This window comes from Protomyctophum bolini (assembly GCF_963924005.1).
Source record: "Protomyctophum bolini genome assembly, chromosome: 24".
Classification (NCBI taxonomy): Eukaryota; Metazoa; Chordata; class Actinopteri; order Myctophiformes; family Myctophidae; genus Protomyctophum; species Protomyctophum bolini.
The window spans coordinates 11,514,902-11,533,223 of NC_137885.1; the positions used below are offsets into that span (position 1 = coordinate 11,514,902).

The window sequence follows — 18,322 nt, forward strand, 5'->3', positions numbered from 1 at the left end:
AAATATTTCATTGATTTAAAAAAACGACTTCCTTCCGCACGAAGAATCCAGTCCATTAGTTTCTAAAAGTTGCCACATGTACTTTTGTTTTTCCATTCAACAACGCTGTGTCATAATTTCATAAACAGTATCAAACCACTGCCATACCAAATTTGGAAAATCAAAGGGATAAACAGTTTGGCTTTCACCCATTCTGGGCGGGAACCCCTTTTGGTGTTTTAAAGCATTACGTTATACTTTAGCTATTGAAAAATAGCAGATATACAAGCTCATAGCTATGAACTACTTTTGAAAAATCGTGAAAATGTGGCGCAAATCTTTGAAAATATATTCTTTCAGAGCCAACGTTTTTAACTCAAATCTTTGCTTCTGGGGGGGGTCCCTGGAACAACATATTTTCAGATGGTGGTCGACGGCCAATTACATATATTTTTGGGGTTCCTTGACAGAACACTGACAGACATTTTTCAGAAAACTGTCATGATTTAGAAGAATTTGTAGAATCATTCCCAGGTCAAAATAGGTTAATCACTTCTCTCACTTAGTTTCCAAAAACAATATGTGTCTATTGGGGGTGCAATCTTTAATCGAACTAATCGATTTAATCAATAAAAATAATAAAATAAGCTATTTCAATTTGCAAAAAACAATACATCTACAGACTCACTATAGTGATTTACTATTCATAGTATGCAATTATTGTCATTTTTGTACGATACTGTAGTACAACAAAGTATAGAAAAGTGCAATGTGGCTAATCAGACATTGAGAAGATATCAAATCTATCTTGATTCATTGATTTAAAAAAAGAGTGCTTCTCGACGATTTGATTTAGCGAAAACGGTAATCAATAGAATAATAGTCAGTCACGTCGACGCGAGATTCAAGCAGCACAGTAAAAGATTTGTCTGCGGCAATGATGGTATAGTTCAGTAAGTTCACACCGTACAGTAACACGGACCACGCCTAAAGTATACGACAAGTTGAATAGAGTGAAATGAAAAGAGGGGATGGCGGGATGACAGGTGTATATAAACACCTTGCTTTGTTTGGGAGGAGATACGGGGAGGAGTTCTTATCACACGACACATCGATGATGTCAGGTGAGCAAAGGGAAGCCGCGCCGTTATCAGTGAATCAGGTTTATATAGAGGAGTTGTTATCAGATGGGATTGGAGTCAGCTGAGTGGGAGACAGAGGAGATGCTATCGCTTCATCAGGCGGTGGTGTCTTTTCTCATTCAACTAACAACTTGCGCCGATCACAATATCTACCGAGATAAAAACTCACGATTTCAGTCTGAATTATTTTGCACCAGTATAGTTTCTAATGCTCCACACACACACACACACACACACACACACACACACACACACACACACACACACACACACACACACACACACACACACAAATCTACACAATCATAGGATTTATTTGGCAAGCTTTCGGTCTACTGACCTTTTACATTAAAGTAGTCCCCTAAAAAATTATTTCATAGGTCATATTCATAATCGATTTCATGTTCAAATAACCACACTGTTCTTTTTGGAGACTAAACGACTAAACCACTGAGTGCAGGAACCCGGCAGGTTTTAATCCAACCGCCTCGTCCCTCCTTGCTCTCTCTGCCCTTTGTCCCGACTTATCTGAAACAAAAGCATAAAATGCCAAAACAAAACAGGAATTGTTTCGGGTGAATTTTGTCGAAAAACAAGCAAAGCCCAGATCAGGCATTAAGACTTTTTTTCCCTTTTAACCCTGTTAGACCGGAGGACGATTCTACAAATGCCTTTCTAAATCATGACAGTTTTCTGAAAAACCCATGATGTCAGTCGTTCTCAAACATTTTCAAGGAGCCCCAAAATTATATGGAATTGGCCGCCGACCCCCATCTGAAATTATGTTGTTCCAGGGACCCCCCCCCCCAGGAGCAAAGATTTTAGTTAAAAATGTTCACTCTGAAAGAATATATATTCAAAGATTTGCGCCACATTTTCACGATTTTTCTAAAATAGCAGACCTACAAGCTCTTAGCGTGGCACTCGGTGCCCATTCTGGGCGGGAACCCCTTTTGGTGTTTTAACTAAGCATTATGTTATACTTCAGCTATTGAAAAATAGCAGATATACAAGCTCATAGCGCGCCACCGAGTGGCGCGCTACGGGCTTGTAGGTTAGGCTATGTTTTTAAACACCAGTGCAGCTCAGTACACCCGAGTAGTATACAAGAAGTAGTAGTTCTGCTCGGAACAGGAATAACAGTCCGCACGACGTCCACACGCTTAAACCAATTTCACAAGAGAATTTGCAGGAATTCTTGCGGTCGCTGTGAAGATCTGTCCTATTTGTGGGCATAAGACACGGGCGCTAATTTGCGCGCAGCAGACTATTATTATTCACCAGCCCTCTTTAGATAAACCGATAGCCTGAAGGCTGTGTGGACAATGGCGCCGGTCCCGAGAAACCAAACCGTTCACCCGTGTCTACAGCAGTGGTTACTTTACCAAACTTCTTCATGTCAAGGACCCCCCTCAATCATTGTTGTTTCCCTCTCCTGTAATGTCTGTGCTAACCTGTCTTTAGCATTTCAAAATATATGCCATGACCCCCCATAAGAGACGATTTTTACTGCTCTAGGGGCCCCTGGTTTGACCTGAATTATAGGCTATACTACGGCCCCCTATTTAATGGCATTTCTATCTCTGGGACCCCCAAAAAATACACATTGTAAAAACAGACTTAATTTAACTCTGAGCGTGTACAAATAGAACCAAATGGACCCGTTATAGGGTCCATTTGTACACGCTCTGAGTTACAGACCCCAAAAGGGTCCATTTGGTTCCTATTACTATCATGTATCATTTAAGATGGGGGACCCCCTGGAACTCCCTCAAGGACCCCCTGGTGGTCCCCGGACCCCTCTTTGGGAAACCGCCGGTCTACAGCACGCTTCAATCACCTGTGTGACCGACATTCTCCACAGGTGATTCTTTTGTTTTTATTCTAATAATAATGAGAATGTCAAATGTTGTCCTGCTAACTTGAAGTACAGCATTAAGGAATGCAGTGTGTTGTTACCACCTGTGAGAGGATTCAAACTTGAACTGCCGCCGTGGCCAAATGGAAACATGTGGCACTGCCACATTCCACAGGTCTTTGCTTCTTCTCCTCGACCGCCATAGAGGTCACATATTTGTGCCACATTTTCACGTTTTTCCAAAACTAGCAGACCTACAAGCTCGTAGCGCGCCACTCGGTGGCGCGCTACGAGCTCGTAGATCTGCTATTTTTCAATAGCTAAAGTATAACATAATGCTTAGTTAAAACACCAAAAGGGGTTCCCGCCCAGAATGGGTTAAGGATTATGTTATCCTAGATCTACAACTATGGAGCTGCCTGCTTGCTCAGGGGAGAAATGTATATGAACAGTTTAGCATAACCCATTTTCCACGCTATTTAATCTAATGTTCTGCCCCTGCGTAATACGCTAAACCCGCTATTTGTGTTATGTCTAGCAGTCATGGCGGCGCTTGGACACAGCGACGCCCTGCGTCTCTCCACTTCGTGTAAATAATACTTTTCGCTGTGCTGTACTTGTACTGTACATTGACAATACATTGAATCTCAATCTCATCTCATGTCTTTAATTCGCTCAAAGCTTTGGCTTCAGCCCTAACCTTTTCGGCCAAATAGTCACCTTGTTGTATGTCTATCAACTGTATTGTTTTTACTTTTTAACAAATGACAGAAATAAAAATAAACTAACCAAATAACTAACTAATTCACCGTTTTGTGATAATTTAAAAGAAATAGCGGATTTGTCGAGGACCTGGTGACGAGGCGGACGCTTTATGACGACGTAACCGGAAAAGGGCTTCTGGGAAACTGAGTCCAATGCATAGTGAACGAGAGGGTGTATGTAGGGACAATCTTAGCTCGCTTTGCTCTTGGACTATATGACCCGAATCAAGGAAGTGGCTTTTTTGTCGGGGCTCAATAACAAATCATTGGGAGTGTTTTCAAGCGGATTTTCATGGATCAAAAGGCGCAAATACTTCGGCGTTATGCTCCAAAGGTATTTCAAACAATCCCGGCAGCCTCGGTATATGTCACATATTAATAAAAAGCCGTCAAAGTGTTAAATTGACCTTCAGGGGGTGCCACCTGTCAAAAATTTGTGTCAAAGGATGTAAGTGTCAGAAGAGCAGGGAGACGGAATACTGACGGTTATGAGGGAACGCCTACCGAGTGTCAAAAAACTACTTTCTGGCCTTGGAAGCCCATACAACATCCAAACAAAAAACTCCCATCTGATTGCATTAAATGACTCACTTTGCCACTGACTTACTTTATGCACGCACATAACTTATACTATACCATACAGATTGGACAAAATAATAATAATAATAATAAAAGAAAATAGTTTTTGAAAGGGCAATTTCCCAGATAGAACATGTAAGCATTAATCCACTGTAGCATTCTTGCACAAATTGCCAAATTTCCATGGGGTCATATTTATACATTTCAAGCTTCCAGTTCCAGCTTCCATGTATTTAACCCATTTAGGTTCTAAATCCTTCAGTTTTCTGAAATAAATATCAACACGATTTTTCAAAAAATAGCAGACCTACAAGCTCGTAGAGCGCCACTCGGTGGCGCGCTATGAGCTTGTAGATCTGCTGTTTTTCAATAGCCAAATTATAACATAATGTTTAAACACCAAAAGGGGTTCCCGCCCCAAAATGGGTTAACTTTCTTATACAAATAAATTAGCCTGTTGGTGAAACTGGGGCAAAGCATTCCCCTATGGCTGGTAATTTGCTGTTGCTGTGAGAGATGCAACTTCTTCTGGGCCATGTGTTGGAAGAGATGGTTCTATCTTCAAGTTCAAAGCCACACTTCCTACCGACATAAGGGCCTTCTCGCAGACTCCACTTCTCATCTCTTCAGGCCAGGGAAACTGTTTTTCAGAGTACCGGTAGTAATGGGCAGTATTTCGATAATTAGCTAAAGGATTATTGATATATCCCTGTATTTTGAAATCCCAGGAATAGCATTTTCATAAGTGCATTCATTGTGTTAACACATTCAGGACAGGAACCCCTTTTGGTGTTTGTTTTTTTAAAGCATTATGTTATACTTTAGCTGTTGAAAAATAGCAGAGTGTCACGCTCCCCAAATAATCCATGAAGTCTAGGAATAACAAAGACTTTCCAACAGTGGAAAGTGTAGTTTAAAATTGTGCATTCGAGTGGTATAGGACTCGATTGACAAATACCAGTGAAACACTACGGTACAACCTATCTGGAGTAAGTATGACGAAAGCCTAGTTTGTTAGCCTTGAAGGTAAACAAAAATGCATGTCCTTACTTGCATGTGGACAGAAAAGGCTCAGCTCGACCTGGGTCTAGGAAAAAAAGCCATTCGTCTTTTGTCGAAAATGTTACAAAAGAACCTAAGTATAGTGCCTAAAACACACCAGACCAGTCATGGGTGATCCTTTAAACTCCACCTACACAGTCAGAGATGACCATAAATCACAACACATGAAGAAACAGAGGAATGTCCGCGCACCATATAATTATATAACATTCCACCTTTTTCTTCATTTGATCACTTTGTTGGGGTCCAGCAGCACTGTATAAAAACTGGGATGTGCATATCTCAACACACCACTCATTTATTTTTCCTTTAGCCCATTTTGACCAGACCTGACGATTCTACAAATGCCTTCTAAATCCTGACAGTTTTCTGAAAAGCCCATGTTTCTATGTCAGTGGTCCTCAAACTATTTCATGTCAAGGACCCCCAAAAATATATGTAATATGCCGCCGACCCCCATCTGAAAATATGTTGTTCCAGGGATCCCCCAGAAGCAAAGATTTGAGTTAAAAACTCTGGCTCTGAAAGAATATATATTCAAAGATTTGCGCCACATTTTCACGATTTTTCAAAAATAGCAGATCTACAAGTTCATAGCACGGCACTCGTGGAAGGCATTCTCATCTCTTCACAGAGAAGTCCTGAGAGTGGAAGGCATGCTCATCTCTTCACAGAGAAGTCCTGAGAGTGGAAGGCATGCTCATCTCTTCACAGAGAAGCGGAGGCTGACTGTAATTAACTTACTTACTTAATTAATTAAACTAATGTTAAATTATAGGAGGGTATAACTCAACCAGGGATCGACCGATATGGGTTTTTCATTATTCCATAAATCGGTCAATCCCTAAAATCAACCATGACTCGGGCAAGAAAGGAGGGAAACGTAACATATGTGTGCGTGAGTGTGTGTGTGCGTGAGTGTGTGCGTGTGTGTGTGTGTGTGTGTGTGTGTGCGTGTGGTTAAAGTTGATCACCAGAGGTTTTGTACAATCCCAAATTGAAGTTAGCAAATAAAGAACTAACATTCGCATGCAACAACATTATGATTTAAAAATACTACAGACACTACCTTCCATTGGCCTTAACCACTATATCCTAGTAGTACTAATACTATACACCAGGGGTGTCGAACTCATTTGGGGCGAGGGCCGCATTGGTCAAAAGGTCACTTGATGGGGGCCACAACCAGTTGCGGACGCACGCTCGATGTCTCAAGCCCAACACACACCGGCTTCGTCCGACGTGGCGCGTCAGCGCACGTCGGACGCCGCCGGTGTGCGATAGGTAGGTTCATTGAAAATGATGGAGGCGGCTGTTTTGACGCGCGGCGTTCGCAGACGGTGTGGGAGGCCCTTCAGTCAGTCACTGCTATAATATCTATCTATCTATCTATCTATGCTCAGACCCAGGCAGCCAGCCAGCAAGCCACACACATAGTGCTCAGACCCAGCCAGCCAGCAAGCCACACACATAGTGCTCAGACCCAGCCAGCCACACACAGCTCCGTAAGGGAGTGGTTGCACCACTCAAAAAATCTTCAAAAAACTGAAGAGGCTACTGGAGATTGGAGAACCTGATTTGGACATGATCTGATGCAGGACAATGTCACTATGACAGAAAGAGAAGATGGGTCTTCACACATTCACACACACACACACACACACACACACACACACACACAGTCACACACACACACACACACACACACACACGACTTTGTCCCTATAATGTGCACGGCACCGTTCTACTTCATCATATCACGCAAGAGACGCCACACACCAGTATGGAAGAGAGATAGTCACTTACTCACTTGTTGTAACTTGTAGGGATGCCACAAAGTGAACATCAGCCAAATTGAATAGTCGACAGCTCTGCCGATTAATAATCGATTAATTGAACCCACCCCCCATATTAATCAATATCAGATAAAACGTATAACATTTTATATTATGCACATGCCATGGTCACATAACCATTATGTTGAGTGCATGCTTTGATGGTTACAGTTATATAATCAGTTTTGATGAGTAAACCTTTGTGGAGATCTTCTCAGTTCTCATTGTATGCTAGTTAGTTACTGCCATTCAGGATGGAAAATGAAATCCATTTGGATTTGGGGAGAAGTAGTTTCATAAGGGGCTGGTATGAAGTACTTGATATAAAGAGAACATGTTCAGTTCACTAGTCTACACTCTACTCTACACCTGCCTTCATTTCATCTGATTGTCTGTCTGGCAGGCACTTAACAAGCAATCGTTAACTGTGTCTGTTAGGCCGCAGTCACACCTTTGAGACAGCCGTCTTATCAATGTTTTATGGTTTCATCTGTCTTGTCGTTTGTCGCATCAATTGACCCACGTGACTCCCATTAGAAATGCATTGGGAGCTGTCTTGTCTGATGCTTTTGATCAGACAACCATAAGACGGCTGTCTCAAAGGTGTGACTGCGGCCTTAGAGAGAGGGGCAGAGAAGAGTGGCTTTGCTCAACTTGATTTATACTTATATTCTCCAATCTGATGAAGGTACATGTTCGATATATCATGCAGCCTTACTTATAAGCCTATATTTTGGCTATATAAAAAAATAAAAAAAAAACACATTTGGCCCGCGGGCCTTGAGTTTGACACCCATGCTATACACTATAGGACAAACGGCAAAAATTGCCATTAGATTAAAAAAATTGATCAATAAATACATACGAAATAGCATTACAACTTGTCACACCATGCACTGTAAACTTGCCAATCAACTATTGTTAACCCATTTAGGGCAGGAACCACTTTTGGTTATGTTATACCGTACTTTAGCTATTGAAAAATAGCAGATCTACAAGCTCATAGCGCGGCACCGAGTGCTGCGCTACGAGCTTGTAGGTCTGCTATTTTTGAAAAATCGTGAAAAAGTGGCACGAATAGTTCAACATATATTCTTTCAGACGTTTTCCGCGGCGGCCAAATACATGTTGTGGGTCCTGGGCATGAAAACCTTTGAGAACCACCGACACATAGAAACAGATTTTTCAGAAAACTGTCAGGATTTAGAAGACATTCGTAGAATCTTTTCTCAGGTCGAACAGGTTGAAAGTGATTAACAGTTAGCAAGTCAAAAGTAAATAACCCTTCTCTCTCATGTGTCCAAAACTGTTACTTTTCAGCATTCAAATAAAAAAATATAGCAAAAGTAGCAGGACGACAAGCTCAAAAACACACCGCGCCATATTTCAAGCTTGTGAATCTGCTACTTTTTAATGCTTTTGTGTGACACTGTAGTTAGTCTAGTTATGATCGAGTAGTTCTTAATTTATGGGGAAAAAAATAGAAGAGAACAAGCTGCTCAATAGCGCGCAGTAGCACGCACACGCGCGCACACACACACACACACACACACACACACACACCTGTCTTCTGTAAAATACCACACCTGTCGTGTCTTTTCATATCAGCTTTTTTGCCCTACGGCTGGTTGAAAGCCATTTCAAAGTCCTTTAGGGCAAAGCAAACCCATAAAAACAGATGTGAAAATGGCTAGTCGAGATACTTTAAAAAAAGCAAGAACAACAAAACCACCACCACATGATTCTGATCCAACACAGAAACCACTTGTCAACAAGTTTCCATTAAGCAACCAGGGTTGCCAATGCAGCCGCAGCTCAAATATCACTACTGTAATTTCACTTCCCACAAAGAGTCAGAGAGATTGTCAGTACTGTAACGTTTCGCTGTCCTTATTGTGGAGAGCAAGGACAGGCTGCGGGTTGTCAGCTACAAAAGATGCAGCCAGGTAAGGTAATAAAGTAATTAGCCTTGAGAACTGACCGATCCCAAGGTCATGTGGCTCATAGGGCAGGAGACCTCTCCTGTTCTCTTAGCATGAGGTAGCTTGATGTACAAGTAATTACGCCCTGGACATGATGTACAAGTACACCCCCCACCCCCGGCCCTGGACAACATGAAGCTATTATGTCACAGTGACTTACCCAAAGTCCCAAACATGGAGGCATTGGGTCAGGTTTTTATGGACTTTGGTTATGACTTGGCCCGTGCCGACGGACCACCCAGTCTCTCAAAGGCAAGACACTAAACACAAGGCAACTTGATCTGGTTGGCTGGCAGGAACTAAGTGCAAATAAATAAACTAATTCCCTTTCTCCCTCCAAAGCACTGAGGTCTGTGTCTTGATCCCACCGAGTTAAACACGTGACGGAGCGTTGTCCAGATCATGTTGATCCGGTTCGAGAAGACAAACAGAAACATGGAGAATGACAGGAAAGGAAAAAGAGGGAGAAGAGGCAGGAAGGGGAGAGAGAGAGAATAGGAATAAATAAAACTAAATAGCATAGTAGCGCAAAGGGTGGGCACTGGGCAACCATCTCTTTGTGATCAACAGAGTAGTGGGCTATTGTGATCAATTGAGTAGATGAAAACACCTAGTATCGGTGATGTAAATAGGTTTTCAATGTAATGATGCTTTTTTAGATAGAGTCCCAGGGATGGTCTTTTAGATAAAGTCCCAGGGACATTTTATGAGTCCCACAGTACTTCAACGACGTTGTCACGTTAGGACTCAGGAGTCATATTTTGCCATTTTTACAAATCATTTGATATGGTTATAATGTTATATTCGTGTAGAAAACAGAAGAAGATATGGTTATTATAACTAAAGCTAGCTAAATAAACTAGAATAAAAAAACAGTACAGTACAGTAGTGCATTCGGTGGATGCAGAGGTCATTGTTTTTTTAACTATAAACTGCGTTTTGGGATGCAAAATGCACCCTATTTTAATCTCTGTAGTATTAACCATTACTGTTTGATGTGCATATAGAACAATTCTCCCCAGATAGTCAGAACTTATCTTAACTGTATTATTCATGTTGAATCATTGAATCACCATTTGTTTGGTTTTTATTATTATTATTTTTGACTTATTCTTACACCTGGCCTATAGTGTGTGATCACAAAAACAGTAGTGTTTTTATTAACAAATGTGAACAAACATCTTAATAGGGAAGACAAACGGAAAAAGAGAGAGAGAAAGTAACAAGAGAGGATAAGTAACAGATATCGCCATCAGAGATAAAGAGAGTGAGAGAGACAGAACCGCATGATATGAGCAGGATTGTAAACAAAGCGCGCGCGCACGCACACACACACACACACACACACACACACACACACACACACACACACACACACACAGTGATGACCTGCTGTTTTGCACTGTAGACAGTACAGCTACTGACTCATGGCAAAACACAAACACGTGCAGTGCGCACACAAACACACACACACACACACACACACACACAGCCGCACAGAGGGCAGGCAGGCACATAAACAGACGACTGGATGTGCGCACACATGCGCAGCAGAGAAAACACAAGACACACAGTGGGGCGGGCAGGCACACAAACACACCACAGCCATCATGGTGGGGATATGTCAGCTGTCGCACTGGCGGTCCCAGTGTGTGTGTGTGTGTGTGTGTGTGTGTGTGTGTGGGTGGGGGGGGGGGGGGGGGGGGGGGGGGTGCTCCGAATACTAACAGCTGAACATGAATAGACTCACTTTCACTCTGGCCTCCGGGTTACTCTAGACTAGAGTGCACACTGTGCACGTGTCCACACACACACACACACACACACGCACACACACGCACACACCCCCTAATGTGATCATTTCGGAAGATAAGTCACATTTTAAGGTGAATTAATTAAATGAACAGTGAACATTCAGCATTTTGCCCATTGTGTATTAAGTTCTGTCTTCTCCAACAACATTGGTGGGTCAGAGACGTTCCAGTTGGGTGCCTATAATTCTCGCTCCATGTCTTTCCTTTCTCTTCTCGTCCATTTTGTTTTAAGGAGAGACTTTATTTTAGTATTGTAACAATATTCCAGCAAGTCTAGACTGGTTAAAAAAAAAAAATCTAATAACCACTAATACATGGATCCATTGATCCATCTGTACAAGTATGGTACTACAGAGATTAAAATAGGGTGCATTTTGCATCCCAAAATGCAGTTTAAAGTTAAGGGATGCAATAAAACAACGACCTCCACATCCACGGGATGCACTACTGTACCGTTTTTTATTCTAGTTTATTTTGCTAGCTTTAGTTATAATAATTTCTTCTTCTGTCGAATATAACCACATTATAACCATATAAAATGACATGGGAGTTAAATGCTGCAATTTGTAAAAAATGGCTAAATATGACCGCTAACGTCGTTGAAGTGGGACTCGTAAAATGTCCCTGGGACTCATCTAGAAGACCATCCCTGCATCCCGGGACTCATTACATTGAAAACCTATTTACATCACTGGTACTACTAGAACCAACACACTGGCAGTGGTTGGATGCACCCTCCATGTTCTGATACCGAGAGACGTTGACCAAGTTGGCAGCAGTGATCCATAGTCACTCTGCACAATACCAAAGTATGGAAGCACAACAACACTAGATTCTGTAGTTCAAACTTCAATCAGAGGCGTATTGGATTCATTACAGCTTTAACAATATCTGTGTGTATTAAAATGTTGCGTCGTTGACAAAGTTATTGTAATCACAGTAAATAATGTATTCTCACAATAACCTGGCAATGTAATTGCTAGTATGGGCACAATTTGTTACGTGTGCATACCTTTTCCTTTACAATCTGAGACTTCTCATTCACAGGTCAGGGCTTGGAGGTCACACACTTCTTATCTAGACCGACTCAGAAGAAGGAGCGATCTGGGGGGGGGGGGGGGGGGGGTCTCTGTCGCGCTCAATAACGCAGCTGGGGATTTCAACCGGAGACCTCCCAGACCAGTGCATACATGCATGCATGCATGGTACCACCACCATGAGGAGAACTCTGCAAAAAACACACAATGCCAATGGAGGAGCCTCGGACTTGCTCACATTCCACTGTGAAAGGAGAGAGCCAAGATTTTAATGGCCCGGATTGAACACAGTTCCCCGCTTCCTCCTTGTGCCTGTGGGTCTATAATATCGCCTCTGCAGCGGCGACAGCTGCTGCCCAAAGACAAAAGGCCCTCTGCTGTATCTCCCAGCGGCACATGGCAGACAGAGTTTGTGGTTGGGGATCCAGAGGGCAGCATGCAGCGACTATATTTAGAGACGGACACAACCGAACCGCACCTCTTCTAGGAAGCTATATACCTGCACCCACAATGATAACTGCTACCCCAGGAAAGAGCTGAATGGATGGATAGGTCCAGGTTCCGTGAAAAAGTGCGTGACATTGTGAAACGTGAATAAACCATTGTGCGCGGCTTCCCCCCCCCCAAGGGTGTCGGAACTAAACACAGCCACAGTGTCTAATAAAGGCTAAGAGAGAGAGAGAGAGAGAGAGAGAGAGAGAGCAGAGACTACTGCATGTTTAAGCTGTTCTCAAAAACCTAGAGGGCTGAGGGGTCAAACAGAGCAGTGCATCATGGTCCTGCAACACAGTGACTCAGCAGTGTTCCAGCAGACATCATTTCAGAATAGCACGTTTCAGGGCAATGACAGTCTGACAGACAGGCTGCACCAGCGTTGTCGTCAGTGGTGCCTACATAGAAATCCGAAGACGCCAAACTGAACACTATCAAAGTGACCTTTAGAGGATCCGATCCATGAGGCCGTTTGCCCTCTAACGTTGGGCCTCAACGTACACAGCTGCTAGAATCCAATGAATCAAACCCCCACGGCGCACTGTGCAGTTTGCGCCGCGCTACTGTATATTGCCGTTACAAATGGCGACACACTAGAACGTTCCATGGATCAAATCATATTCCACTAACCCTCTTCTTCATCAAATTGTACGTCAACCTATAGGTTTTATGCAAAACTGAAAATAAAACCACAATTTTAAATGTCCTGGCATAATGCAGATCTTTTTTTTATATATATATATACACATTATAGTATACATATGCTTGTAATAATAGGCCAAGAAGACGAGCCGTTGCAACGCTCACCTGTCGTCTCCCTCCACGGTGTGGGTCCGGAGGCCCGCGGCGGCGGCGGCCACCAGCGCGCTGGCCTCCGCGGCCATCCCCATCTGGGTCAGGGCTCCGGCGGCGCCGATGGCCTGCGTGACCGTCCGCTCTCCCCGGGGCATGCCCAGCAGGCTCTGGTGCTGGAACAGCAGTCTCTGGGGGTCGTCCAGCTGGGCGGACTTCAGGGAGCCCATGTCCGCGTAGTGGTGAGGCGAGCCGCCGTGGTGGCCCATCAGGGCGCCGCCTCCGGAGCCGTGCATGAAGGTCTGCATGCCCGGCGCCAGGAGAGGCTGGAGGTCGGCCTGCAGCGACGTCAGGGGCAAGTAAGGGGCGTGCTGCGCCGCCTGGAATGGCATGGCGGCGTTGTAGGGGGGGGCCTGGGCTAGAGAGGGGTGGAGCTGCTGCTGCTGCTGCTGTTGTTGGGGCTGTGCCCCGCCCGGGGGAGCAAAGTTGGCAGCGCCGCCGGGGGCCTGGCGCTGGAGAAGCTGCAGAGCGACGGCGCCCGCCGCCGGCTGGGTTCCGCCGCCGCCCCCGAGCCCCATGGTCATGGAGACACTCGGGGTGATGTGAGGCTGCGGAGGCACCTGTGTTTGGAAAGGGGCCGTGGGCTGGATAAAATCTGGCTGCCGCGCCGCCGCCCCCTGGCCCACCACCATCCCGCCAGGAGGGATGTGGGGCGGAGCGTAGCCAGCCTGGGCTTGGGCGTCAGCAGCAGCAGCAGCAGCAGCATAGGGCAGGGACAGCGGCTGGGGCATCATAGAGGGAGGCTGCTGAACCCCAGAACCCTGCGCCATAATAACCTGTGGCACGGAAGGAGGCTGCTGGAGAACGTGCCCCCCACCACCAACAACCTCCTGGCCCGGCAGACTGACAGTCTGCGCGGGTTGGGGGCTGGTGAAGTCCGGAAGGCCCGGCTGTTGTGGGTAGGGCTGCAGCAGTGTTTGGGGCGGCTGCAGCGGTGCGCTCGGACCTCCCGGGCTGGCCGCCGCCGGCGGCTCCGTCTCGGCGGCCGTCTCGGTGGCGGCGGAGGCCCTGGCGGTCTCGGACGCGGCCGCCGCCGCCTGGGGGATCTCCTTCTCGTAGTACTCCGTGCACATCCACCTCCCTTTGCGGAAGGGCTCAAGGTTAGTGTCCAGCTTGACCACCCTGAAGCGGGAGCCCGTGGCGGTCTGGGTTTGCTGAGGAGGAGGAGTGGCGGCCGGACCTTGGGCGACGGACCCCGGCGGCAGTCCCACCCCGGCGGAAACCCCTCCGCCCGAGGCGTTCACAGCAGACGCGTTGAGAGCGTTCACATTGCTAGACGTGTCCCCACCAGCAGCAGCAGCAGCGGCGGCGACTGGTTGGACTGCTGCCATGGCAGCAGGTATGATGTTATCCAACACCGGTGGCCTCTGGGACTGGCTTGGTCCTCCTGGCACAGCTGTAGAAACCGGAGCTGGGCCGGAGGTAGCCCCGGCCGGGCCCCCCCCCCCTGTGGCCGACAGAGGAAGCTGAGCTCCCCCCATGTTGTTGTCGGAGTGATGGTGGTGGAGGTGGTGGGAGTGGCTCTGTTGTTGAGGGTGATGGTGCACGGTGCCGTTCACCATCATGGAGGCCTGCTGCTGCTGGGAGCCGCCCGGGGGGATGGGATGCGGCGGCAGCGGCTCGTTGGGGGACACGAGGCCCGGCGTGTCGACCCCGTGGAGGCTGTTGAGCGTCTCGTCGGAGGAGCTCCTCTCGGGCACGCCCGTGTCCGTCGCGCGGGACACGGACACGTCCAGCATCTCCGAGGAGGAGAGGTCCTCCGTGTGGGACTCGTCCATGTCGTCGTAGCTCTCCGTGTCGTCCGCCAGGCTGTTGTTGGCGCTGATCTGCGCCGAGGTGACGCTGGTGATCTGGAAGCCGCTCTTCTTCTTCACCTGAGCGCCGGACGCCTGGGACTGCGACGTCTGATGGTGAAGCATCGGGGAGGAGGAGCCGGCCTGCTGCGGGCTGTCGTCCACGCCGCCGCCGCCCCCGCCAGCCGCAGAGGGCGCAGGCGCACCGGCGCTGCCCCTTCTGTGGTGGAAAGCCGCCGCCTGATGGGGCATTTTCTTACTCCCAGTCCCGGCTGGATCTCCAGAAAAGTCCTGGTGGTGCATGTTCGATGTCAAAAGACCAAAGATGCGGGCTGCCTGCCGGCTATGTTGTCGTCTGCTATTTGCTAAAAAAGCAGACGGCTACAGCAGAGCCACCCAAGGGCAGCGGCTCGAAAACCCAGACAGTGAGGGTTATTGCTTTCACATTCGTGGATTGTACATCAGTGACGTCACTGGGGTAAACTTTTCTCTGCAACAACTTCTGTTTGTCTGCGATTCAGAGACGCAGCAGACTGTTCAGTGTCGTTATGGATCCTAATTCAACTAAAATATACTGAGGTTTGGTTCAAATCCGTGATGGTTTCCCGAGCAAGTTCAATTCCATGGAGCCATATTAAGTAATAAATCAATGTAATGTATGTATAACAACCAAGCTAACGCTAATAATAATAATAATAACAGCCCTGGGATTGTCTACGGTGTCCCACCGGCAGTGTCTCGTTGCATGTGTGTATGACCGTCTCCACCTCAGTGATGCAAATAAAATAAAACAAAACAATGGTTGATTTAGCTTGCTTGCGCTTTAAAACAAATGCTACCTAGCCGTTAGCTTAAAGCTAAAGCTGGACCGCTAATGGCAACCCTAGCCTTCTCCTTCTTCTCCTCGGAGCCGGCGCCCGGCGGGTTGCCGGTTCATTACCTCCCAAAGAGGATCGCACTGGGGCTGTTGTTTTCACGAAAACTTAAAAGACGGAAGAACAAAACCAGACGATATTATGTTATATCCACAGATGCAGCAGCAGCGGAGATGACGGGAGGTTTTAGGTGGTCTTCAGCAGAGAATGGGAGGGAGGAGGAGGAGGAGGAGATCCAGGCTGGCCGGTGTGTGTCGCACCACCACCAACCAAGCCATCCATCTCATCCAGACACGTCCCCGATCCGATGTCTTTCCTTTCTAATAGATCCAGATGGTGGTTGGTGGTGGGATCAAACGGCGATCGTTAAATCCATGATCGATCGATGTCGATAGGCAACCGATCGATCCGATCGCGTCGATCCGTGTTTTTTATAAGCTGCTATAACGTGCTGCTGGGGTGTGTGTGTGTTTGCTGTATCATTGCCGGTACGCTACGGGCCGGGGCTGTCAGTCTAGTCTAGAGCAGTGTTGCCAGATTCTGCGAGAAAAATAAGCAGCCAGGTCTATGAAAACAAAAGCCCAATAGAAGCGACTAGGCTACAGAGCTATTTGAAAAAAATAAAGTGGCAATTTTTGGAATGAAATTTCTTAACAACACAGATCTTGCATGGCACAAAATATGTTCAGATGGTGGTGGTGTGTGTGTGTGGGGGGGGGGGGACACAAATGGATGGGACAAATACATCTGGGCATGATGGCATCCTTGACATGAAAATGTTTGACTCGAGAACCTCTGGTTTAAACTGTGCTTTCCTTGAACTGTAATCATTCTGCAAACTGTTAACAACATTTGCAATCAGTCAATAAATCAATGAATCAATCAGTCAGTCAATCAATCAATCAATCAATCAAGGTATTTATGTACAAGCAACTTTACAGAAAAACAAGCCCAATGTCGCGTATAATAAGCAAACGTGGCAACACTGATCTAACGAGAGCTAGAGGAGGGGACCATAGTTATATATAAGGGAGGGATATAATGCAAACACGCGCACCGCGCATGCGCAATGTCAAACAGCAGACCTGCAAGCTCACAAGGCGTCGCCACCGCGACGCCTTGTGAGCTTACAGATCCGCTGCTTGTCCGCCGGCGCGACACCGCCGTACGACCGGAGAATAAACGAGGCATTTATTTTGTAGTTTGTGTTACTTACACATATATGTACAGTTGTACAGTTCACTACAGTACGTAACATAACTACTCACTAGATAAAGTCTGGTATATTGTGTGCCTTCTGCTTTCTTTGCACACGTACATTTTGACAGAGGTTTATGATAATAAACCTATATGTCAAAAACTGAATGAGATATAAATAATGTCAAAGTACAGGTAGGCTATAGTGGCATCAGGCATGTATGATGTATGCCGTTTATACGAGCCAATCTCTACCTACTTGTAGGAAGGGTGAGCAGATGTCCCCCTTTCAGTCCCTCTTTTTGAAGACTTTTCAGGTGTCCCACAAATTGAGGCCCTGTCCCACATTGTGACCATTGTGACATTGTACCAAGTCGGCCATATGATATCACCTATGACCAAAAATAGCATTTTAATTCAAATAATATCCGTGGTCCGTGGATATGCACGGCTTGGGATATCCGTGGATATGCACGGCTTGGGATACACTGCCATGTCTTCCTTCTCAAAATGCATTTCTTTCATGTGGATTCGATTTCCCAAAAGTTGCGTAACTGATCTGACAGTGCCTGTTCCTCTCAGAACGTGTGTGTGCTCATACTTTTTGGACTTGAGAGCTACTTTCAAAATGACCAGCTCAACAAGATCTACCCACCGAAAACATTAGGCTATAATACCATTGCTGAAAATGGCTTTTACTATGATACCTAGCAGATCATGTCTGTGAGTCTGTCTGTGTGTCTGTCTGTCTGTCTGTCTGTCTGTGTGTCTGTCCTGCTATCCAAATATGGAGTGTGTTGCATCAGCAATCACTCAGCTCCATATATGGGCACAAAAGGGGCCAGGTCCACTCAGCTCCATATATGGGCACAAAAGGGGCCAGATCCACATATACAGTAACAGCGGGACAGACACACAGACAGACAGACATGATCTGCAGGGTCTCAGCTGCGTTCGCTTCCCGCGTTTGCACGTCTTACTGGTCTACCTGCTAAGCCTTTGTGATCTACTGGTAGATCGCAATCTACCCTTTGGGCACTCCAAACTACATAAAGGAACCT

At 46.1% G+C, this 18,322-nt stretch overlaps 1 protein-coding gene across 1 annotated transcript in view; it reads right to left on the reverse strand.

The window, feature by feature from the left end:
• The window catches only part of LOC308312011 (TSC22 domain family protein 1-like), a 48,032-nt gene extending 31,504 nt beyond the window's left edge, over positions 1 to 16,528 (reverse strand). The window contains exon 1 of the mRNA XM_080758860.1: positions 13,352 to 16,528. Coding sequence (XP_080614986.1) covers positions 13,352 to 15,492 — 2,141 coding nt within the window. The 5' untranslated portion in view covers positions 15,493 to 16,528. The remainder of the gene's footprint in view (positions 1 to 13,351) is intronic.
• Positions 16,529 to 18,322: the final 1,794 nt, after the last annotated feature.